The sequence below is a fragment of the Panthera uncia genome, chromosome B4, assembly GCF_023721935.1.
Source record: "Panthera uncia isolate 11264 chromosome B4, Puncia_PCG_1.0, whole genome shotgun sequence".
Taxonomy (NCBI): Eukaryota; Metazoa; Chordata; class Mammalia; order Carnivora; family Felidae; genus Panthera; species Panthera uncia.
In genome coordinates this window covers 19897055-19922517 of record NC_064809.1, presented here as the reverse complement: position 1 = coordinate 19922517, position 25463 = coordinate 19897055, and the positions used below count along the sequence as shown (strand labels likewise).

At 34.1% G+C, this 25463-nt stretch overlaps 1 protein-coding gene across 1 annotated transcript in view; it reads left to right on the top strand.

Moving 5' to 3' along the window:
• DNAJC1 (DnaJ heat shock protein family (Hsp40) member C1) overlaps positions 1–25463 on the top strand; it is a 219054-nt gene that overhangs the window by 65660 nt on the left and 127931 nt on the right. Inside the window, exons 2-6 of the mRNA XM_049626935.1 lie at positions 7318–7419; positions 7907–7953; positions 14359–14524; positions 15412–15509; positions 16484–16577. Of these exons, the coding sequence (XP_049482892.1) occupies positions 7318–7419; positions 7907–7953; positions 14359–14524; positions 15412–15509; positions 16484–16577 (507 nt within the window). The remainder of the gene's footprint in view (positions 1–7317; positions 7420–7906; positions 7954–14358; positions 14525–15411; positions 15510–16483; positions 16578–25463) is intronic.

The window sequence follows — 25463 nt, the reverse complement described above, 5'->3', positions numbered from 1 at the left end:
CAGTGATGTGTCCCCACTTTTAGTCCTGATTTTAATAACTTGAATCCCCTCTCTCATTCAAATACAGGTTTATCAATTTTGTTGACGTTTTCAGAGAACCAACATTTGGTTTTATGGAGTCTCTCTGTTGTTGTTCTGTTCTTTATTTCACTAATCTCTGCTCTAATCTTTATTATTTCCTTTCTTCTATTTGCTTTGGGTTTAGTTTTATATTCTTTTTCTGTTTCCTTAAGGTGGAAGGTTAGGTTGAGATTTTTTTAATCATCGTTTATAGCTGTAAAATTCCTTCTGAGCACTGCTTTTACTGCAGCCTAAGTTTTGGTATGTTGCAGTTTTGTTTTCATTTATATCAAAGTGCTTTCTAATGTTTATAGTGATTCCTTTTTTTACTTTATACAAATTGAATACCATGATTTAAGTTACTTCTTGCTTAATGCTTAGTCATATTAAGTTAGAAAAATACTTATAATTAACTATTAATGTTAATGAATTAAAACCTCCCAGAATGAGTAAATCCAAAAGGAAATGATATGATCTCGAAATTTAATGACCTTTCCTGTTTCATTCACAATCTAAACATCCCTGGAAAAAGATTCTCTAGAGTTTTTCAGTTTTGTTCTTCAAGAACACAGTTTTCTAGGGGCACCTGGGTGGCTCAGTCGGTTGGGCATCCGACTTCGGCTCAGGTCATGATCTCGCAGTCCGTGAGTTCGAGCCCCTCATCGGGCTCTGTGCTGACAGCTCAGAGCCTGGAGCCTGTTTCAGAATCTGTGTCTCCCTCTCGCTCTGACCTTCACCCATTCATGCTCTGTCCCTCTCTCTGTCTCAAAAATGAATAAACATTAAAAAAATTTTTTTTAAAAAAACACAGTTTTCTAGACTGTTTCTGTGTTCTTGTAACATGTACACAATTATCTTATAGAGAGATAACATAATGGCACTTGTCATTCATATATAAGTTGTTTTTGGAGGGTTTTTTTTTGACTTACTGGTTGTTCATGAGTGTGTTATTTCCACACATTTGTGAATTTTCCAAATTTCCTTCTGTCATTGATTTCCTTCTGTCATTGTGGTTAGAGAAGATACTTTGTATGATTTCAGTATTTTAAAATTTATCTTGACTTACATTGTGGCCTAAAATCTGGCCTATTATGGAAATGTTTCATGTGTATTCTGCTATTGTTAGGTAGAATGTTCTGTGGATGTCTGGTAGGTAGGTCAACCAGTTGGTTTACTGTTGTTTAAGTCTTCTGTTTACTTGCTAATGTTCTGCCTTATTTCTCTGGACATTATTGAGAAACTGGGGTATTGAAGTTTCCAATATTACTGTACAAATGCTCCATTTCTCCCTTTAAATCTGTTAAGTAGTTGCTTTATATGTTTTGGGGCTCTGTTGTTAGGTGCATATATGTTTATAATTGTTATAGCGTCTTGATACATTCATCTTTTTTCATTATGTAATGTTCTTTTTTGTCTCTTGTAACCATTTTTGTCTTAGTGTCTGTTTTGCATGGTGTTACTATAGCCATCCCAGCTCTCTTTTGGTTACTCTTTGCACTTAGTATTATTTTCCACCCACACATTTTCACTTTGGTTCTAAAATGGTTTTCTTATAGGCCCCATATAGTTGGAGCATGGTTGTTTTTAATCCATTTTGCAAGTTTCTGCCTTTTAATTGGAGAGCTTAATCCATTTACATTTAAAGTAATTACTGATAAGGAAGGACTTACTTTTGCCACTTTGCTGTTTGTTTTCTATATGCTTTTCATCTTCTCTTTTCCTAAGTTCCTCCTTTTCTGCCTTTTTTTATGTTAGATTTTTTTTTTCTAGTGTACCATTTGATCCAGTTTTTATTTTACTGTTGATCTCTTTGTGTTTGCCGTGGGGATTACAGTTAACATTTATTTATAGCAATGTAGTTTGAATTAATACCTATTTAGTTTAAATCATATAAAAACTTTGGCTCCTACAAAGCCTATTCCTATTTCTTTATGTAGTTATTGTCACTGATTACATCTTTATACATGTATGCCTATAGACATAGATTTATATCATTGTCTTATTTTACATAGATTTATAATTATTGCTTTAGTTGTTGTCCTTAAAGTTGTATAGAAAAAAATCGAAATACTAACCAAAAATACACAGATGTTGACTTCTATATTTATCTATATGTTATCTTTACCAGTGTTTATCTCTTCATATAGATTTGAGTTACTGTCTAGTATTTTTTTTTTTTTTCCTTTCAGCCTAAAGAGCTCCCTGTGGTATTTCTTCCTTAGCAAATCTATTAGTAATAAATTCTCGGTTTTTATGTAATTGGAATATTCATTTCTCTTTCATTTTTGAGGGATAGGTTTGCTGGACTTAGAATTCTTGGATAAAAATTTTTCTTAGCACTTCAAATATGTCATTCTACTACTTTCTGGCCTCCATGGTTTCTTATGAGAAATTAGCTGTTAATAATGTGAGGATTCTCTCCCTTGGACTTTGTCTTTTAACAATTTGATTTTTATGTTTCTAAGTGTGGCTCTCTGAGTTATACTACTTAGGATTGTTGTAGTTCTTGGATGCATATGTTTATGTCTTTCATCAAATTTTGGCTGTTTTCAGGCATTTTTTCTTCAAATATTTTTTTTTCCATACGTTTCTCTCTTCTTCCTATTGGACTCTCTTCTTCCTATTGGACTTCTTCCTGTTGGACTCTTCCTATTGGACTTCCTATTGGAACTCTTTATGTGTTCATTTTTCTTCATTCTTCTTTCTGCTCCTCATATTGGGTAATCTCAATTTGACCTATCTTCAAGTTCATAGATTCTTTCTGCTCAGCTCTGCTTTTGAGCCCCTCTAGTGAATTTTTATTTTCAGTTATTATATTTTTCAAGTCTGCAATTTCTATTTGGCTCCTTTTCAAAATTTCTGTCTCTTTGTTGAAATTCTCAATGTGGTGAGACATTACTTTACTTCTTTGTATGTGTTTGAGGATATTTAAAATAATTGACTTAGGGGTGCCTGGGTGGCTCAGTCAGTTAAGTGTTGACTTCGGCTCAGGTCATGATCTCACAGTTCATGAGTTCAAGCCCTGCGTTGGGCTTGAACAGCTGTCTGTGCTGGCAGCTCACAGCCTGGAGCCTGCTTCAATTCTGTGTCTCCCTCTCTTTCTACCTCTCGCCTGCTCACACTCTGTCTCTCTCTCAAAAATAAATAAACATTAAAAAATTTTTTTTAAAAAATAGTTGACTTAAAGTCTTTGTCTAGTAAGTTCAATGTCTGGGCTTCCTCAAGGATAATTTGTATTAATTTCTTTTATCACCATACTTTTTTGTTTTCTTTGCATGCTTTATGATTTTTAATGAATACTAGACATATAATCAGATTCTCTTACCCCACTAGGGTTTTTGTTTGTTTTTCTGTTTTTTGCTGCTTGTGGTTGTTGTTTGCCTAGTGACTTTTTTTAACTAATTTTGTGACATGTATATGTTATGTGTAGCCACTGACATCTCTGTTTGATTTGCTTAGTGGTCAGCTAATGATCCAGCAGATTTCCTTAAAGGCCCGAAGCCAAATATGTGGGGCGGGACTTAGACTTTGCTAGGGGTAGCTTCTGTGTGTATGTTGGGGCATGCCTTCAGCATTCAGCTAGGTTTACAACTCTCGCAGCCTTCACTTTCTGCTTGTGTCCAGGCTAAAGATCAGTCAGAAGTGAGAATTTAGAGCCTTTGCAGGTCTGAGTATGTACTCCACCTTGGGCATGCACATGGTCTTCTGGTTTCCAAGGAGTATGTGGGAGCTTTTCAAAGCCCATATTCTCCAAAGCATCTCATCAGTCTTTCCTCCAAAGCTTTTTGATGTGTCTTTGTATGGCCCAATTGCTATTCCTTGCCCCCTTTGGCACTGGCTAATAAATTTGCCATTATGTTTTTAACAAGTATCTTAGGTAATTAATTGCCTCTTTGCCTTGTAAGAGTTCTGAGTTTGGTAAAATAAAGGTAAGCCCTTTACACAATCCATCAGGGAACCAACAAGCAGACCAAAACAAACAACCATGGTTCTTTAAGAACCACTTTGCTTCCTTCAGCACTTGGGAACCCACACCAAGAACTCAGATTGGTGTCTTCAAGACGCTGAGAATCAGCTGCCTTTTTCTTGTTTAAGTAGTTTGCATAGTTGAGATTGGGTCGATTCTGACCGTTTTTGCCAGATTATTTGCTGTTTCTGTGCAGGGACAGGCCCTTGCAGTTCCCTACTCTGTCATTTTTGCTGATGTCCCATAGCATTGTTTCAATTTTGACAAACATATCACTTCCATAGTTTTATTTTAAGAATGTTCATATGTACCTTCTTTACAGAGGTCATCCAAACATTAAGGTAATTCATGTTCAAGTTGCCAAGGAACCATATCATATTTAGAAGGAAAAGAATTCTGCTAATTGACCTCTGTAGATCTACTGATGTCAACAGTGTTAAAGATAGCCAGTTCACCCACAGCCCTATCAAAAACTTTTCTCTGCAAGCCAGAGAGATAAAAGGCTAATCTACTGAGTATAAGAGGTGAATGTTCTAACATTCAGGTCTCTAGTAGAAATACTACGTAAAATGTTAGAAAAATTAACACATATCAGGGTCTTTACCTTTAAAATTGCAGTTGAGGACCACCTGGGCGGCTCAGTTGGTTGAGCGTCGGACATTAGCTCAGGTCATGATCTCTCATTCTGTGGATTCAAGGCCCGCATTGGGCTCTGTGCTGACAGCTCAGAGCTTGGAGCCTGCTTTGGATACTTTGTCTCCCTCTCTGTCTGCCCCTCCCCTACTTGTGCTGCATGTGTCTGTCTGTCCCCCCACCCCACCCCCCGCCCTCTTTCAGAAATAAAAATAAACATAAAAAATGTTTTTAAATAAAATAAAATTGCAGTTGAACATTCACACTGTAGTTATGGGGATGTTTTCCACATGGTTTATCAGATCAGTATGAATCTAACAGTTGTTCTCACTGACTTCCCAAAGCTGTAGCCTCTTACAAAGTGACTCAACCCAAATCTACTAACTGAATCTAAAGAGCTAATATAGGGATCTCTGATTCTGATGCGGCAATTTTTTAGGTTTGAATTCTGTTTTCATCTATTTACCAGCAGTATCAGTTTGAGCAAGTTACTTAACCTCTCTCATCAGTAAAATTAGCCTAACAACAACTATACTTACCCTGTAGCTTTGTTTTGAGGATGAAATAAGTTAAGATTCATTAAGTAATTTACTGAAATTAAATACATCCATAAGCTAGTTTGAGGTGAAGCTTATCTAGAGCATGTCTTTTAGACAGGGAAATCCTCAAATTTTTCAGTTCTATGCACGCAGGGTGGAGCTAATTGGTGAAATAACCATACTGGACAGATTCTCAAGAGGAAAAAGTCAGACAATATTTGTGGGTAGCCTGAGATACTCATTCCTTAGCCAGGAGAGAACTGTCTATATCTACAGCTGGGTGCAAAACAAAAACATGAGGTTAGGGAACGGCATCCTAATGTGTAATGATCTGGGGGACCAGGAGGATGGGCCATGATAGTGGGAGATAAAGCTAAAAAGATTGGAAAAGACAGATGATGAAGGCACTTGGGAGTTACTGAAGGGTTTGAAATAGGAGAGCCATCTGGCTACATTTATATTTAGGGCACATATTGTGGCAGGAAAATGGAGAATTAGAATCAGCATGGTAAGACTAGAAGGAGGAAAATGCCTTAGGTGACTATTAGTTATTTTTATTTTTAAATATGGCAGAGGTGTTTCATAATGAGCCTGAACTAATTTTGTGACACAAGAAAATACATGTTTTATTTTGTAAGAAATCTACTTTTGGAGTTGTTCTATGATATAGTCCCAATTTAATAAAATCCAAAATTAAAGTCCCAGCTAGAGAACAGTTACTGAAAGACATTTGTCCTCTTTGCTCAACAAAATCTCCATCACAGATTTTCAGTAAATAATCATCCTCTTCTATTGCATGTTACCTATTAAGTATAAGGAACACATCATTCTGTTTAGCAAACTAGAATGAAATTTTAACTGTATGACTAGCAAAACTTACTCTGCTAACTTTGTATCTTCGCAGTCCTCTATAAGTCACAAGAATATTCACACCTAAGCTAAAATTGTTAACTAGAGTGACACCCAGGAGCAGTAAGCCCCAGAAAATTGATAGTGAAAATAGTGGTTCATAAAGAAAAGCTTTACAAATTCTCACTTTGCCTCTCTCCAGCTCTGTTTCTTTAACAGCTATTTAGTCCCAGGTACACAGATTTTTTTGTGTGTTTTGTTTTGGATTTTGAGTCATTTGGACTTTTTTAGGACAGTAGTTTTAAGAATTGGACAAATTTTCAACTATAGAACAAAATAAATTTAATAAACAACTCTATTATCATTTTGTACTACTATGAATATGCTAGTTAATAGAATCATTTTGACCTAGGTGGAGATCAAGTTTTAAACCCAATTTGACATTGTGTTCATTGTTATTGTCATATATTTTATGCTGGCTATGTGAAATCATGTTTGCCGAGTTTATCTGTACACACAGGATTACATAAAATGTAATTTTAACATCTGCTGAATCCTGCATACCCTTACTGAACTATTGTGACCTTTTAAATATGTCTAAATTGTATATAAATAGTGGGCAAATTTATTTTTGCAAACTAGACTGGAAACTGGACCCCACTGAAAACACCCAGGAAACACTAAAAAAATGTTAAGTATAATATACACAACTACATTTAATTATAGTTATTTTGGATAAATGCAAATGTAACTGCTTTCAAATAGGCATACTTTTGACATGTGAAATTGAGATTCCATAGGTTGTGGCTCGATGGTAAATTCAATATAAATAACAATGAAGAAACCACATATGGTAAGCCTGGGATTCAGAAATTGGCTTTAAGATTCTCAAATAAATAAAGACCTTCTTTGAAGGCACATGGATGTATTAATTTTTAATTTGTTTCTTTTTGATCTCTTAATTACTGAAAAAGATTTATTGGTTAATTTTAGGAAGGCAAGTGTTTGAAAAGTTTTGCCAAATACTGTCTTCTTTAAATGACTGTATGGTAATGAAAAGTTAAGAGGAGAGCCAAATTAGATTGAATAATTGTTCAGTCATGTGGGTCAGGCCAGTTGCATAGCCTGGTTGTTAGACTGATTGCTCAAATTACATTGCCTGGGGTCCTGCACTTGGTTGGCTGTCTTCTCAGATCTTAACAAGGTTCTGGGAATTTCTTTTTCTGACAACGTTTGCTTTGTGTTTTTCCCCTCCCCCACCACTTCCAGGGTGCTTCATCTGCAGACATTAGAAAAGCATATCGTAAGCTTTCACTGACTTTGCATCCAGACAAGAATAAAGATGAAAATGCAGAAACTCAGTTTAGACAAGTAAGTGAAGTGTGCTATTAATATATTTTGTAACAGATTTATAAATAAATGTTCTCTAGTGGAAATAGTAACTTATATGTAGAACATTTCTATTTGAAAATGAGGTTGTAGTTTAGGAATATAATACCATGTTTATTCATTTTTTTACAAAATACCACCAATATTTTTTTATATTAGAACTCTAAATTCTTGGAGGATCATAACTGTCATAATTTTCTTGTCTAAATTATAGCTTTTGTTTTTAAAAAGCACATTTTAATAATTACTTTTGGATCTTTCACAAAGATTTATTTTGGCATCAAGCATATTTTAACCTCTGAAGATCCTACTAAAAACATAAAATGTTACATATAATTAAAATTGTGGCTGTTCATTGTATATATGAGCACCCAGGGTTTTCTCCTTGTGCATTATAATGTGTTCACCTTCCTAAGTGATTTCTTATAGTTGAGAGTATTTTTGTTTTAAAGTGATGCTTTTATTTTAGTTGGTGGCCATTTATGAAGTTTTGAAGGATGATGAACGAAGGCAGAGGTGAGTGTTCATTTCTGCTTTTGAATTAAGATGTTGTAGTTTGATGTCTCAGTTTATAAAGGAAAGAATTGTCTCACTAAACATTATAAGTTAGTGTTTTATTTTTGTTTCTTCCTATGTTTAGAGCAGAGTTTATTTATATTCAGAATATTCACTAGGTTGATTCCGTACTCATAGACTTCAGGATCGTGAGTCGTAACATTAGCAAGTCGTGGCTCCGTTAGATATGATTTTTAACGTGAGTGTCTATGCTTTGGGAAATACAAATACCACTCGACTTCAAACAAATGCCCAGTCATTTTTGATATATCAGTAATAACTCCTATCTATGCTTGGTGGTCTTTTTATTTTTCTTATTCCTTGAATGTTTTGGAATTAGGTTGTCAGTGATATTCGCATTATCACAAATTCTTGATATTTCCTCACTCTCAAAATAAACCCTGATATTTGTGAGAGAACAGACATGTATAAGTCTGTAGAAAATAGGTGTGGAAGAAAAACGTTTGCTTCTTTTTCCTATTTCTTTTGCCTTTTTCCCTTCTCTTACTCTGCTCCGGCGATTCTGCATTTAGGGTTAAGCTTCGTAGTGGAGGCAGCGCCCTCACTTCGAGACTTCTCTGTGCCCTGTTCGGAAGAGGAAGAGTAGTAATATATTTATGCAGTGGTTTATAGTGCCAGTGACAGGAGGAGATTGCAGAGAGGCCCCTTTCCTCTGCTCCTTCAGAATGTGTGGAATGTATAGACACTATTGCATTGGGCTTCAGAGTTTCTTAAGTCAGACCCACAGTAAGAAGTATATTTGGCAGGAAAAAAAAAAAAAAAAAGTATATTTGGCATCATGCCTCAGAACACACATACACGTTCACATACCGGAAGCAAAAATTCCACAAAATACTTACAGTATATGAAACAGACTGATATGTTCTATTCTAGGCTAGTCTAGACTAGCCATTTCTTCAAAAAAAAATTCTTCAAGTGTATTATCTGGAATTATTCTGTGTCCTAAAACGTTAGCTACTACTCTTGGTTCTCATCTTAACTCTTTAATTTGAATACCTCAGTTTGTCAGATTGCAAAGCAAGAACTCAGGATATTCTCTGTAAGTGTTCTTTGCTTTATAACAAGGGCTGGCATTGGTCCAGATACCATAGCAGACATTCCTCTGGTTTGAGATAATCCATAGTGTTGAAAGAGTCCTAGAAGTGTGTTGAAAGAAGTGTTGGTCATTCTGTGCATATTTTCTAGTTGGTTTCTCTCACTGAGCCCCTAGTTTTATTTCACACATCAAGAATGTGTCTGTAAAGATAGCTTTATTTAGTCTCCCTACATCTTTGGCATTAGATTTTGTCTTTTTGTTTGTTGTTATCTTAAAGGTCAGTAAACTTTGTAACAATTTCTTTCTGTTGGTGAAAAATCATTTATATCTTTACAGAACAAATCACTTCTTATGTATAAAATGTTTCTTCATTAATGTATACTCCTCTAACATTTTCTTTTTAGGATTTCTTCTCTTTGCAATTTTTTTTCAATGTTAGTTGAAAAAATGGATCTGACAGTTACACAAACAGCTGTAGTATTTATACCCCCTGAGGCACAAGTAACTCTTTGGTAACTGGTTTTCCTTGAGGCAAAAGTCTTAACTAATCAAGCTGAGAATCACTTCTCTAAAGCTTGTGCCTGAGGCCAGGTGACCTATGTGTATTTAAACGTATATGAGAAATGCACCTCTACAGACAATTACCTGATGTTTCTAATTCCTTTAGGAAAAAAACCCCGGTAGTCATTTTTATCTTCCAAAAGAAGATTGCCTTATACTGGTATTGAAAAATACTCTTTGGTATCACAATTATTTATTATAAATATTCATTAAATAAGTACTTTTAAATGTGTAACCTCCCAGGAATTTGCAATTTGGAAAGTTGTCATATGTGTTTCCCTATTTATTCCCCTTACAGGTAATTGTGCTTTCACGTAAATCAAGTGCGTGCTTTAAATTTTGGTAGGAAAGAGAATAGCAACGGAAGCAGATAAAATAAACTGGATAACCTTTTTCTTTTTTTCTTTTTAAGTAAAAGACAGATTTTATTTTTAAACAGCCTTATTTGGGTATAATTTGCATACCATAGAAGTCACAGATTTAAGTGTACAAGATAATGATTTTTATTTAGTAAATTTACACAGTTGTGCAAATCACCACAATCCAGCTTTAGAACATTTCCATCACCTCAAAACATTCCCTCAAGCCCGTTTGCAGGCAGTCACCACTCTGATCCCAGATCCAAGTGATCACTGATCTCCTTTCAGTGTTTGTAAATTTGACATTTCTGGGCCTTTCGTATTAATGAAATCAAGTAATGTGTACGCTTTTGCGTCTGGCTTCTATCATAATCTTTTTGAGGTACATCCATATTGTAGCATATACCAGTAGTTCATTCTTTTTCGTTGCTGAATAATATTCCATGTCATATACCACTTTTGTCTATCCATTCACCAACTGATAGACATTTAGGTTGTTCCCACTTTTCAGCTGTGATGAACAATGCTACTATGAATATTCACATACAAATCTTTGTGTGAACAATTTTTTTTTTTTTATTCCTCTTGAATAGATTCCTGGGAGTGAGATTCTGAATAAACTTTCAAGCCTTTTTTTTTCCTCCCCAAAACATAGACTACATTATGAAAATAACAAGTCTGCCTGGTTAGTGGAAGGAAGCTTAGCATAGCAGCCTTTTCTAAACTCCAGAGGTAACTTGGTTATTTTGGGGAATAGCAGCTCAGCTATATTCTGACATAAATTTCTATACAAGTATCCTGAGTGTTAGAGGAAATGAAGTCCTGAGTAGATACCAATCATTACATGTAAACACTAGATTATGCTTTGTAATATCAGTATATTACTTTTGTTTAAAATATATTCTAAATTTGTAACCAGCGGTATTTTGCTAACCCAGTTGTACAACTTTAAATTTGTTTTAGTTTTTTCGGTCTGTTTTACAGTACTATATTTGTAAAAGTTGAATGTATTTTTTTAGCTTACTAAATAAAATCATGTTTTATTTCAAATTCAGTGAAAAGTATAGTTATCTCAGCCTTAATATGATAAACATTTACAAATCCATTACATCGTTATTCTAAATTTGATTGCAGGTGTGTTTGAAGAAAAGTAAACATTAACTTGAGAATAAGAAATCTTAGTACCTTCTCTAATTAGGAGATATAAGATACCTATTATATGCAATACATGAAATGCTGTGTACCACAAGTTTTGGCATATATATATACATTTTATAAAGGAGAGGATGATTGATTAATTTAGATGTGTTTCTTGTTTATGATCTTTGTGTAATTAATTTTTATTCAAAGGTTCAAAATGGGACCCAAGTGCATGTGGTTATTAGTGTTTTAAACTAAAAATTCACTTTGTATGATGGGAAATTTACAGTTTAGGCAAATGCTAGAATTATTTAAGTACTTGTTTTCAAAATAGGTATGTTTTCTATTTTAGTTTCATAGTTGCTATTTTATATTTCAAAATATGCAAATATTTTATATTTATATAAATTTTTTTCCATTGGTAATTTAAACCTTTTTAGATCTATTTGCTTTCTGATGTTTGTATTAGGCTAAATAATATTTGAGAAATTGAGGTGATAGAGTGAAACTCACTAATGGTTATGTAACCGTTATTTTATATTTATCATGTACATTTTAAGAAAATCAAAGTAAACATATTTTAGGCCATATGTTGAATGTGGAACTGATTAATCAGTATTTTAACTTCCAAGATAATGGCCTTAATAATTCCATACCATTTTTTGCATTAGTGATATTTTCATCACACAGATTTACTTTTGTTTTCTCTTATAACATATTCATACATGTGCGCATTCTTAATCTGGTTTTAACAAATTATTGAGAGTGGTTTGCATGAACTGAATTACAGAACATTTTAACAGTGTTATGTGTTAAATACAGAAACAGCATAACATAGTGATGCCTTAAATTTTATGTGTTGCCAACACATTTTTTCTTAAATGACTATGAATATAGTCCCTGTGTATTGTACAAAATATCTCTATTTTTCGGTGTTTCAGGAAAGTGGTGATTTATCTTTTAACAGCGTATATTCTAAAAAAGTGAACTATAATAGAAGCTATCTTCCCTTAAAATGGCCAGTCGTGTGAGCCATAATGTTCATTGATAGTAAAATCAATAGAGCATTGATTCTAAGCTTAATCCTTGGAGACTGTTGTTTAGAGTGGCAGACATAGCTTAGTAAATATCTGGTTCTGTTTAATGTGTTCAGTGCATGCGGTTTTGCTGTCTTGAATTTGGCTGTACACTAAATACAACTTGTATGTGAGGGTAGAAAAGAGTTAGCTATTACTAGATGCATAGCACTTCAACAATGATGGTGATAAAATGTGTGATATGAGATTCATAGCTATGAGTTTAGTTATGTTTTCTTACAATACAGTGTAGATTTAAAACAAATTCAATACTTAGTAATGCTCTTAGGGAATCGTCGCCACTTCCTTAGATGTTCTTTATCAATAACCACTTTCTACATGAAGTTATTTCATGGGAGAGATTAGCTGAAAACAGTGGTTTCTATATTCACCTCCTTTTCCCTGAACAAATCTGAAGTAGAATGTAGATTTGGAATACATGCAGGATTTAACATTCATTGGCCTTCATTCAAACGTTGTAATCTTGAAACCTTTTTGCCAATCCATTTCTAATTTAAAATGAGTCCATTTTTACAAAGATGGATTTAAACAAACTTCTGAGGACAGGAATGATAGCTTTTGATTCAATCATGTTATTATATCTTGATGTTAGTGTTCAAGAACTGCTATAAATATTTAAAAAGAATAGTTAACATCAGATTTTGTCTGGTCTAGCCACTACACAACCATATTTTAATTTGTACACTCTTGTATACTACACAGTTTGCCTTTTAAGAGGTTAGTACTGATGTCTTTTGCTTTGAACATTAGTTATTCTGATCTGCCATTATTATTAATAATCTCAGTTGATCTAAATGTCAGATTTTCCAGTCTTGCTAATAAAATATATTTTGAATTTGTAACCAATATTTTCCTACTGAAAAAAGAAGGTGCCTATAATAAATCCTCTGCTTTATTTTTTTTTTCCAGCATATCTCCAAGGTATCAATTTAATAACTATCAAAGTAGCTACTGCAGTTGTTGCATTTAAATTGATTTACATGTCAAGACTGGCAGTTTAGCAGCTGCGCTATTATTCCTAGATCGGTCAATTTACTTGAGAAAAACCTACTACTGAGTTCTACTGACCTGCCTGACAATATAGGCCCTATTTCTATTCCTGTAATTAGGCCTGCGACTAACTCAGAATATTTTTAATTAAAATATTTTGGTCAATGTGTTGCACCAAATTAGGCCTTTCAGTGAAGATTTAATTCCAGAAATAGTGTGATTAGAATTTTTAATGAGTTGTGTTCAATTAAGATTAACAGGTTGTGTGTTTTGAACATACAGTGTTTGTGTGTGACCATTTTGAGTTTTACAATCATAAATGTTACTCCTGATTTTTAACCTTAAAAATATTTGTCTTAATAATGGTCTGACAGGTAAATTGAAATTCAGTTAAAATTTTATTCTAAAGAAAGCTGATTTAAAATGCATTACTAGGAGAGCTTTTATCCGTTGTGTTCTGTCCCTCTAGCAAAGCCAAAAATGAGGAAATTGCCACTTAAATGTTTACAAATAAACAGTTTTACTGAGAAATCTAACATAAACACTGGTTGTTTCCCATCTCTTTCTACTATGGAAACTTGTTATTCTTTAAAGGAATTTGAGCAATACAAAATCAAAAGATGCTTGTCTTACAGGCTTTTAATCACGAAGGAGCTTTGATGAAATATTATATATGAATTTTTCAACCTTGAACTACATAGTGCAGGGTTGGAAATAATAGCACTGGCTAGAAGATTTATCCTGAATTTGGCTCAATTAATATATAATTCATGGTAACAAATAGAGCTCTTATCTTGATTTTTATTCCATTGAGATCGTTCCCTTTGTTGCTGGCTTCTATGGTGGGGTCTTTACTGCAGACTGATGGAGAGGTAGACTATATGGCTCCTTTAGTTTAGATGTCATTCCAGAAGTCACATCGCTGTTAAATACAAGGTCCGGTATCCACAGTGTATGACTGTGTATCTTTTTGAAGATTGTGATTGTACTACACACAGAGGTTTGAATTTATAGGCCATTGTAATGCTGCTAATCTACACAAATGTTATATATTTTGGAGAAATTCTTTTTCTCTTGCCTCTTTTTAAATATGGGTATGAATAGTTTTTTTTTATTTTTATTTTAAACTCCCCATGAAAAACTATTATATTTGCCACTGTAGGTATGATGATATTCTGATCAATGGACTTCCAGATTGGCGACAGCCTGTATTCTACTACAGGCGGGTGAGAAAAATGAGCAATGCTGAGCTGGCATTACTTTTGTTCATTATTCTCACAGTGGGTCATTACGCTGTGGTTTGGTCAATCTACCTGGAAAAACAACTGGTAAGTATTGGTAATAAATCAAATGATCTAGCCTCCTTAATTTTATCTGGAATTTCAGACATTTTATTTTTCAACAGATAAAAATTTCGATTTTTCTATATGTACTCCTTATCCTAATAGTTTTGTACTCCATAGCTGGTGTTCGATGTGCTTCTAAGTCAAGAAGAACCTGTGACATAAAAGAAGGGTTGTTTTTTTTTCTTTTTTAATAAAAAAAATGTGGCATTTGAATTTGTCATAAAATTTTGTGAAGGTCCAAATATCTAGCTGAAAATTAGCAGGGAGAGCCATGTTTTCTTAATTGTCACCTTCCAAACAAATATTTTTTATGTAAAAATGATTTTAGAAATTTTTGTGTCATAGCCTTTTATGTAAAGAATTTTACTTTAAAAGGTTTTAACTAAATATAAGACTTGAAATGAGTATAATTTTATAATTTCAGAGATCAGTTGGTTAAAAAATTACACTTCTTTTAACATACCATTACATAGTTTATTCTGCTCAGATTTTTTTTATGTGCTAAAGATAATCAAACATATTTATCAGTATTCATAAATTAGCATCTGTTTACTCATTCTTTTTGAAGTGACATTATTAAAGTTGGATGAATGAGAAAAAGTAAGTTGAATGCTTTCTCTTCTTAGAAAACTTTGATTGCTATGGAGATGCACATGACTGACAGTGCTGAACTTCATGTGTGTTTAAGGACTGGATGCCATGGCAACAGTTATTGTTAAAGATTGATGATTTTACTTAATCATGTTGGACCCTACATACATTTGCATAAATGTTCTTCTGTAATGTTTACCCTTCACAGAAGACTCTTGATAACATTTGAAGAGTATGTGTTAATGATAACCTGTAACCATAATTCTTTCCACATTAAGGATGAACTGCTTAGTAGAAAAAAGAGAGAAAAGAAAAAAAAGACAGGCAGCAAGAGTGTGGACGTGTCAAAACTTGGTGCCTCCGAAAAAAATGAAAGGTGGGTGCATATAAAAATATTGTGTAATTTGAAACTGTTTTAAAGCGTCTTTAATATGATCCAACTTCATATGAATAGTCATTTCAGATTTGCTAACATTTACATCTGTAGTAGGTTTATAAAAGATTAGTAATGTGCCATAGTTTATGAGAACACATCCTGATCTTAGGCAAAAGTTCTACAGGTTTTTTCCCCTTGTAAAGTGTAAACATATATTTAAGTAATCAAACCCCCAAATGTTTGTCATTTGAAATTTTTATACCGCACTTTAGAAATGAAGTATTCCTAGAAGAGCCTGTCACTTTAATGTTTAGCTCAAAAGTGACAGTATGCAGAAAGGCAGTGATATGCGGTACACTCAAAAAGATACCGTTTCTAGTATCGATTCATAAAAAGAAATAAAGGGTTTAAATAGTTCACACAGCAGGGCAGGAACTGGATCAATGTGAGATGGAGATCAGAGACGATTCTGCCTGTCTTCTGTTCTGATGACATCAGTGAGTAATGCTTCAGTGAACTGCAAATGACATTAATTTTTATGTATTGGTTTGTTTATGCTACAGTCTTCATATCTGCTTGTCAGCACTTGGGAACACTCTGATGGTGCTTAGTCTTTTATAGCTCAAGTAATCATAAGGTTTAAGAATTCATTTTACAGAACTGACAAAAAGTCCAGGTTAGAAAGAAAGAGAGCTTTTGTTTCTTTATAACTTGTTTGGGAGTCTCCTTCCCCAAAATCTTAGCCTAGCTTTTCTTAGTTGCTATGCATATTGCACTTGTTGTAACTAATGTATTTCATGATAGAATACATCAAATGTAGTGATAACTGTCATAAATATTTCATTGAAAAATTTCTTCGTACTTTTGTTGAAATAGCCATTCATAATAGAATTCATGATCTTTATAGAACTATTTGTTTCCCAACTTTCTATATTTTACTTCTTTGTTTCTGTTTTTGGTTTTTTCCCTTTCAGATTAGTGATGAAACCACAGTGGCATGATTTGCTTCCATGCAAGCTGGGAATTTGGTTTTGCCTTACACTAAAAGCATTGCCTCATCTCATCCAGGTAGAGTGTACCTCTTTCATATAATATTAGATGCTTTCACTTTAATTATTCATGAAATAATTTATGCCCATGTCTGCTATCCGAGTACTGATAGACAATGGATGTTTTATAATACTGATTGAATTGATATAAGTATAAACCTATTTAGAATAGTTCTAAACTTATTTAGGTGTTTATCCCTATAACTGTCTCTTGCATTGCTTTTAGAACAACTTAGAATTCTAAGACATAGAAAAAGAAAAAAAAATACAATCATTAGGTATAAGAGCAATAAAAATTTAAGTCACTGTAATCATTTAAGGTGTATCCAGAAAAAAAGAACAGGACTCAAATAGCCTGTCACCTGTTATTTTAACAGCATTTAAGTACACAGTGGGGGGGGGGGGGGGGGGAACGCATGGACATTTGCATAATTATGCAAAAATATATATTGCTTTCCATTTGATTTGCAACTTTAAGAGGAGTGAGATATTTTGTCTTACATTGGCAATCAGTTTCTGTTGCTAGTAGGTCTCGATCAAACAATAGAATGTGGGTATATATAATTTCTATGGCAATTTCTCGCATTTTTTTAAAAAAAATTCAGCATACCAAAGCATATTTTATTAAATTATTGCTTTGCTAATTTTAATTATTACATCTGGTTAGAAAATTCCGAACACATAAACATAACATTTAAAAGTATATGTAATAGTTTGGGTGTAAAATTTCGACGTTCTTTTAAGTTGTAATTTTGGGTAGGAAATGTTTCATTTCAGAAAATAAATGTTTAGAAAAAATAAGAGAGCCAGATGATTCCCACCCAGTTCTACCCGCTTCTTTTCACATAGCAGAGGTGTTTTTCCTAATCATTTAAGGAAATGAATGACTCCAACTTCTGCATTTTATCCTTTTTTCCTCTTAAAACAAAAATTTTATGTTAGAAGGGAAAATGAAATAAAAATCACTAGTGTGTTTCTTTGTGGTCGTTCAAAAATTATTTACCAATTCTTCCATCAAAATAGTTCATCTTAATAGTTATTGCTTGCAGAATCATGTATTTTGTTTATAGTTAATAGAGAAAATTGGAGTATTTTGGTAATTTAAAAGCTTTTGTTTATAAGTTATTTAGCATATTATCTTGTTTATTTGCATAAAAACCCACAATCCTTGTATGCTGTGTATGTAAGTCTTAATAAGAGAGAGAGGTAAAGTATATTTGTCATACCAGTATATGTGAGAAGATGTAACCAAAAAATATTTTAGGACATGTATTTTCTTATGTTTTTTAAGAGTGACGTTTTGTTTTGTTTTGTTTTGTTTTGTTTTGTTTTGTTTTGCTTTAGAATCTGCAACAGGCAAACCAGAGTGTAGATGCATTTTATAGTCATGAGGCAGAGTAAATTGAGTATCACATAAAATGTCAGTCTGAAACACTTCTTTGTAATTGTAAGCCAAGTCATTTGAAACAATGTTTATTTGGTAAAATTACCATAAATCCAGGTTAGTATGCAGAGCAGTTTGCAAAACTAGAACCGATATATTAAGATGGCTTAGATTTATAAGGTGTTATTTTAAATTATCTGCCTGCAGAGTCTGGAACTAACAGATTATGTTGCCTTGCCATAAATTTTTTAAAAGTTACAAAAATTAGAAATTTTACAAAAAATATTTAGTCTCTTTAGAAACTCTGCTTTCTTAAACTGTTGGATCAGTATGAGTTTTAAAGTTTTTACTTACTTGGTTGTACCTGTTGCTTTCAGTTTTGAGACACTAAGCATTAGGTTTTTAAAACCTTTGTAAATCTGACTTTTAAATTTTGTTCTAATTATTTCTTTCTGATAATTTCATTCCAAGAAGAAAAATAAGACAATGTTCCTTTTTTTTTAAACAAATACTTGGTATTTTAATTCTGTTTTGAGGATATAAGATTTGTTTTTTCATGTTCACTAACAAAATAATGTATATAGTAGACTGATACAAGCTGTAAAAGTGAAAGTATTACAGATTGGTCAACATAGAAAGCATCAGCAAAGCAATACTGAATAGTTGCTGTTAGGATTAGATTTGTGTCTGCTTTTTTTTCTTTTTTTTCTTCAGTCTACTGTAACTCTGTATTAATCTATCATCATAAAATTGTGTAATGTGAGTACATACGCCTTCTTCACGACGCTGAAGTTCTGATGTGATACTTCTATGAGGTCTTCAATAAGATATTTGTGAAATTTAGAAGAAGCCCTCCTTACCTGAAGCAATGTAAACTGGTCATTGGTACAGTGGCCAAAAAAGAGCCCTAATAGAGCTCTAAGTATACAAAATGATGCATATGACCTCAAACATTTTAAGCATGTACTTTATTTACATTTATTTAGTTATTGACCACTCTTGTGATACAGGGCCATCGTTTTATTTTTTCTTGCATATACTGTCTCTATAATTTTGGTTTCTCTAAGGACAAACTTCCAGTTGATTTCTTAAAGAAGAGTTAAATGAGACTCTTGCCAAACAATGTAATTGTATAATCCTTACAGAGTTTTATGATTTCCCCTGGTCTTTCATAATTGACTAACTTATATCTAGTTAACAGCATTTTTAGCAACTCTTTCATTGAGCTTTCCGAAGCATCCACTTGGTTTTCATAGAAACAACTCTTTTTTTTCTATTCACGTTTCATTTTTTAATATAGTATTTAAATTGAATCATATAATTACATAACAATTATCACTGACAGATTTAAGAGCTAACACATCTAGCTCCTATAGGCATGCGGTAAGTTCGTTAAGCAGATGTCCGTTAAGAGAATTTTACTTCTGTGTGTGAATCCCTTGAATTTTACGAAATTCATTAAAACTGATCTGCAAGTATTCTGCGTAAGTATGTAGCTATTTGGATATGAAGAAGGGTCCAAACTAAAAGTGGGAGATTCAGAGACTTCCAGCAAGTGGCCTTTACACTAGTCAGGTCTGTACTCAAATTTTGTCCTTGTCATATCAACAGCTCTTCGTCTCCAACTTCTTCCTGTGAATACCCATTCCTTTATTGTACTTCTTACACATAAATGGTTATCCAGTAGGAGTTGGAAAATGACAGTTCTAGATAATGGGAAAATTACAATAATTGGTATATTAGAAGAATGAGACAAGAGAACTAAAACCTATTATACTTGACACATATAAAGTATTTGATAATGTTAAATTAATGTCAGACACTTCCCAGATTGGAAAATATCCAAGGAAAGGCGTATGGGCATAACTGTGTTTAGCAAAATGTATGCCTCATATCATTCACGCACCCACATATGCAGAAAAGTAAAAAGTCAAATGAAAAACCAAGGTAAAAAATGTGGAGTGTTTGTAAATTGACGAGAAGGAAGGTTAATGTGTGCATAGAGTGAGGAGAGAACATTAGAGAAGAGTAACATGCATGACTATATGCAGAGAAGTTGGGGAAACTTGAGAAAATGTGTCTTAGTACAGAAAGCAAGTAGAATGCTCAACAGAAGACATGGAATATGAATTTGAATATAATAGAGAACTGGGACTGTATCAAGAGAGGCACCGTATGCTTGGAGCTTAGAATTTAATTTTAACATTGAAAGTTTAGCCCTAGTGACACTTGTGTCTTACCAGCCTGTTTCTCTTCTCATGGTAGTTTCGAAGGGAATACACATTCTCTTGGAATATGACTAAGCCAGTCATCTGTGTTAGCTAATTTCAGCCTATAATACCCAGAAATTTTTCTAGCCTCCAAAATGCCCTTTTTGGATATTTTTTGATTTATCATATATATTCTGAAACATATTCATAACCATGAAAGTAGCAAACAATTGACGAAATATACTATGTGCATATTTCCAGTTTAACCCTTATAACTTAGTTAATTTTTGTCATTGCCTGTCTTTGTTGGAGTCATATATTTGGGCCCATAAAAATTTAGGTTGGTAGTACCATTTGATTTCTCACATATAAATTCAGGAAGTGCCAAATATTCTAAGTAATTACCAGTCTAAATTATGGTTTATTCATCGTTCTCTACACTGCCTTTTTGTTGTTGTTGTTCTCTATACTTTCTAAGATGAAAAAGGTCTTAGGCACTGAGAATTTATTTGCTTGATAGTTTGTTTGATTCTGAGGGAATTCACCAAATTTCTCTCTACCTGCTATATTACATTTCTCAGTTACATAATTTATAAAACATAAAACTCCTTTATGTGTGCACTGCCCACAGTTGTAAATTTTTCCCATTGTTAAGTCCCAGCCCCATCTTTTCTCACTACCAAGCTCATCTTATGTAAACACAGTTAAACTAAGAATTATTGTAAGAAATTTCCAGCACGCATAGCCCTACCCCCATCAGGATTCATAGATTGCCCAGGAGTAGTGTCTGAGAAAATAGAGGAATCTTCTCTATAATGCTGTGGCTTTTACCTTAAAAAATAAAAAGTTACCTAAGAGAGTAAAGGGAATATTCTAGTTTACGGAACTATCTGTAAATGGAGGCATCCTCCCTCCCAAGAAGCTTCTCCCATGGAAACTACAACTGTGGACAAGCCTGGAGGTCACCTCCATACAGTCAGGGCCCTTCCTTTCTAGCCCCTTTGCTTCTGCTTGCTGGGACTCTGTCAGAAACCAAATAAACAAAACATTCACAGCTAATTAGCAGCAGAAAAACGCTCCTAAAAGGCTTTGAGGCAATTGTAGCAAGCTGAGTTGCCTGTTCTACTCAGAGTTAAACACAGATTCTCCAAGGGATGGAAAAGCTTACTTTTAGTACTCTAAGAACTTTAAAAAAAACTTTACAAACATACTTTATGTAGGGAGTATGCAAACAAATGAAAAGGGATGGAAAAGAGCGTCTGAATTTTTGTAAGGCTGAAACTCTACCGCTACAGAAGGACAGAGAGAGAAAGGAAAATTGGAAAGACCTCACAACAGAAGACAAAGATTCCATCCCTTCTGTCCTCTGAAAGGGGAACGAACATAACATGGAAGTACTTGGAGGTCCGAAGATAGAATATAAAGTAGAGTTTTGTAGGTTATTGCTAGATGTAGAAAAGATTTAAAAAAACACAAAATGTTAGGTACAATGTTAGAGATATATAGTCTCATAGATTCCATATTTTATAGATAAAAAGCAGTTAAGACTTAGCGTGGTGAGGCAGTTTGCTCAAAGTGACATAACTAGTGAATGGTAGAAATGAAACTTAAAGCAGATGAAAATAAGTATTAAAATATGAGAAATATAAAAGCTGAGAAAAAAAACTTTTCCTGATAGTGGAATAACTAGAAGGAGAGCTACTTTACAGTGAATGAATAAGTTATCTAATCTTACAAGTCCCTATCAGAGTATTTAGGCTGATTATAATTATTCTAAAGTTATAGGATTCTTGCATTGAGTTGGGGCTGAATAGATGACTTCTATAGTCTCTTCTGTTTCTTAGCCCAAGTGGAAAAAGTAGCTGTTAGGCCTTACATCTTGAATACCACTGACTGAGGGAGAGGAAGGCATAGCTTCTCATTTTTTGTTTTATTTTTATTTTTTATTAATATTTGTGAATTCAGTGTTTGTACAAAACTTTGGACTCTTATTTAAAGTCTACAATATAGGGGGTGCCTTCGTGGCTCAGTTAGGCCTTGACTCTTGATTTCGGCTCAGGTCGTGATCTCACGGTTTGTGAGATCAAAGTCTGCATCGGGCTCTGTGCTTAAAGCACGGAGCCTGCTTGGGATTCTCTCTCCTTCTCTCTCTGCTCTTCCCCCCCGCCGCCCCCCTTAGGTTTGCTGTCTCTCTTTCTCTCTCTCAAAATAAATTTTTAAAAAAATGAAAAAAATCTTTTCAAAGCCTACAATTTACATTTTTCCTATGCTCTTCGTTGTAATTTTATTACACATTACGTGTAACTCTGAGATTATAGTATAAGCCAATGGGAGAACAAATCTTGACATAAATACTTTGTGGGCAGATTTTCAGAAATGTACTTACGCTATTTCCCTATGATGTTGAAGCTTATATGTAAGCTTCAGACAAGAGATTTGTGCTGTCAGACCGTCAAAGAAATGGCACATCCTTCACCTGTCCTCAGAGCTCTTCCATGTTCCTTATTCCCATTAGGACAGGTGATGGGTAGCATTTTGCTGCTTGTACCACTCTAGATCAACTCCCTTCTTTCCTACGTTTCCTTCAGTCATTTAATATTTTGAAGTTTATTTTTTTTTAAGAGGAAATGTTTATTTATTTGGAGAGAGAGAGAGATTAGGGGAGGGGCAGAGAGAGAATCCCAAGTAGTCTCTATGCTATCAGCACAGAGCTGGGATGGAGAAGTAAAACTGGGATGGAGAAGTAAAAGAAAACCAAAACATGGCAAATAGTACCAGCTCAGCATGTTATTTTATCACTTAAATGCAATATGTCAGTAATGTTAAAAGCTTTTGGTATGGATATTCTCCATCTCATAACTCACTAATCTTGGAGGTAGTATCTCCAAGGCTTATATGAACGGTCATTATCATTAGGAAGTCCTTCCTGATTAGGCCAGTTGAAAACTTCCCATTGTATATTCTCTGTGCTAACTTCTAACTTCATAGCACTTATTATTTATATTATAATAAGGATAGATTGATACTATGGCAAGGTACAGATCATCCTGAAATTCCAGTGGCTTAACATATTTCTAGCTTACACCATTTGTCTATCACTTCTTGGTAGGAAAGAGGGCATTCTGCTCTAACTAGTCATTCAGGGACTCAGAACAAGGACGTCTTTACCATCTTCCAGCTGTATGATCTGGAACATGTGGCCTCCTTCCTCACTATGGCAAGAGTATTGCACAGGCCTTTTGGTGCCTTCGTTTGAAGGTGACACATGATATTTCCATCCACAGCCCATCCAGAACTAGTCCCATGACCCCACCTAATCTCAAGAGGATAAGGAGGGGCGCCTGGGTGGCGCAGTCGGTTAAGCATCCGACTTCAGCCAGGTCACGATCTCGCGGTCCGTGAGTTCGAGCCCCGCGTCAGGCTCTGGGCTGATGGCTCGGAGCCTGGAGCCTGTTTCCGATTCTGTGTCTCCCTCTCTCTCTGCCCCTCCCCCGTTCATGCTCTGTCTCTCTCTGTCCCAAAAATAAATAAAAAACGTTGAAAAAAAAATTAAAAAAAAAAAAAAAGAGGATAAGGAAATGTGGGGAAACAGAATGTTGGGTGAGCTTCATTCTGTTTTCAAGCAATTCATTCAACAAGTATTTATTGAGTGCTTACTATATACCAGCTACTCTTCTAGGCCCTAGAAATTAAAAAAAAAAAATTTTTTTAAGGCAAAAATCCCTATTCTCATAAGTTATTTTCCAAATTTGGGGTCATTCAGTTATTTTAACATCTGCCTTAGAGACAAGTGCTTGTCTTTTCCTGTAATCTCCATATATCCCAACAAGGTACAGCACATATAATAGTGGTTCAATAAATAAGCATAAGTTAATATAACTATTTAAGGTCTTATTGTGCAAGAACCATGCTCTACAATTACATACAAAGAAAACTCGTAACATGTAAATTCTTTAAGTTGGCTGTACTTCTGCAATGTAAGATCAGGTCCCTGCTTGATATATATGTAGATAAGCTTTGAGCCCTTCAAAAAATTTTGTTAAGTACTGGGAGAGTGGCTTCTAAACTAAAAACTTTTGCTCATGTTCCGTTCATTGATGATTATGCTATAAGCTCATTGCCGATAGGAACTCTTGTTTGGAACCCTGTAAATCCCATAGTTTTAATAAAGTCTTAACAGAGCTAAACCTAGGCAGTCCAGAGCCCTGATTGATTAAAGTAAGCCTTCATTCATTCATTGAGTATTTATTAAGCTTCTGTTATGTTTTGGGCAATGTCCACAAAGATGGATAAGAAGTTTACTTAGAAATTCAAATTTTTTGTGTATAGGTAAACTGAGCTTATTTTGTTTGGACTCAAAATGAGACTTTCTGTTTATTTTCTCTACTTGACAATTATATTGATGTGAATTAGCCACTCAGGAAGAATGGGAGGGGGCAATGTTTCAAAACATCTACTCATTTTTTTTTATTAAAAATTTTTTTTTGTTTCTGGCACAAATAAAGACACAGAGATAAACAGAACAGAATAGAAAACCCAGAAATGGACCTAAAACTACATGGTCAAATAATCTTTGACAAAGCAGAAAAGAATGTCCAAAGGGAATAAAAACAGTCTCTTTAAAAAATGGTGTTGGGAAAACTGGAAAGCAACATGCAAAAGAATGAAACTGGACCACTTTTAATGGGACTGGACCACTTTTTAAACCATACACAAAAGTAAATGCAAAAGGGATGAAAAACCTAAATGTGATAAAGGAAACCATCAATATCCTACAAGAGAACACAGGTAACAATCTCTTTGACATCAGCCATATTAGATATGTCTCCTGGGTCAAGGGAAAGAAAAGCAAGAAAGAGAAGAGAAGAGAGGAGAGGAGAGAGGAGAGGAGAGAGGAGAGGAGAGGAGAGGAGAGGAGAGGAGAGAAAAGAAAAAGAAGGAGGGAAGGAAGGAAGGAAGGAAAGAAAGGAGGGAGGGAAGGAAGGAGGGAAGGAAGAAAGAAAAAGAAACAGAGAGAGGGGCAGGGAGGAAGGAAGGAAGGAAGGCAGGCAGGCAGGCAACTATTGGGACTTCACCCAGATGAAAAGCTTCTTCACAGTGAATAAAATGAAATAATAAAATTAAAAGGCAACATTTAGAGTGTGAGAAGATATTTGCAAATAACATATCTGACAAAGGGTTAGTATCCAAAATATATAAAGAACTTATAAAACTCAACACTCAAAAGACAAATAATCCAGTTAAGAAATGGGAAGAAGACATGAACTGACATTTTTCCAAAGAAAGCATACAAATGGCTAACAGTATATGA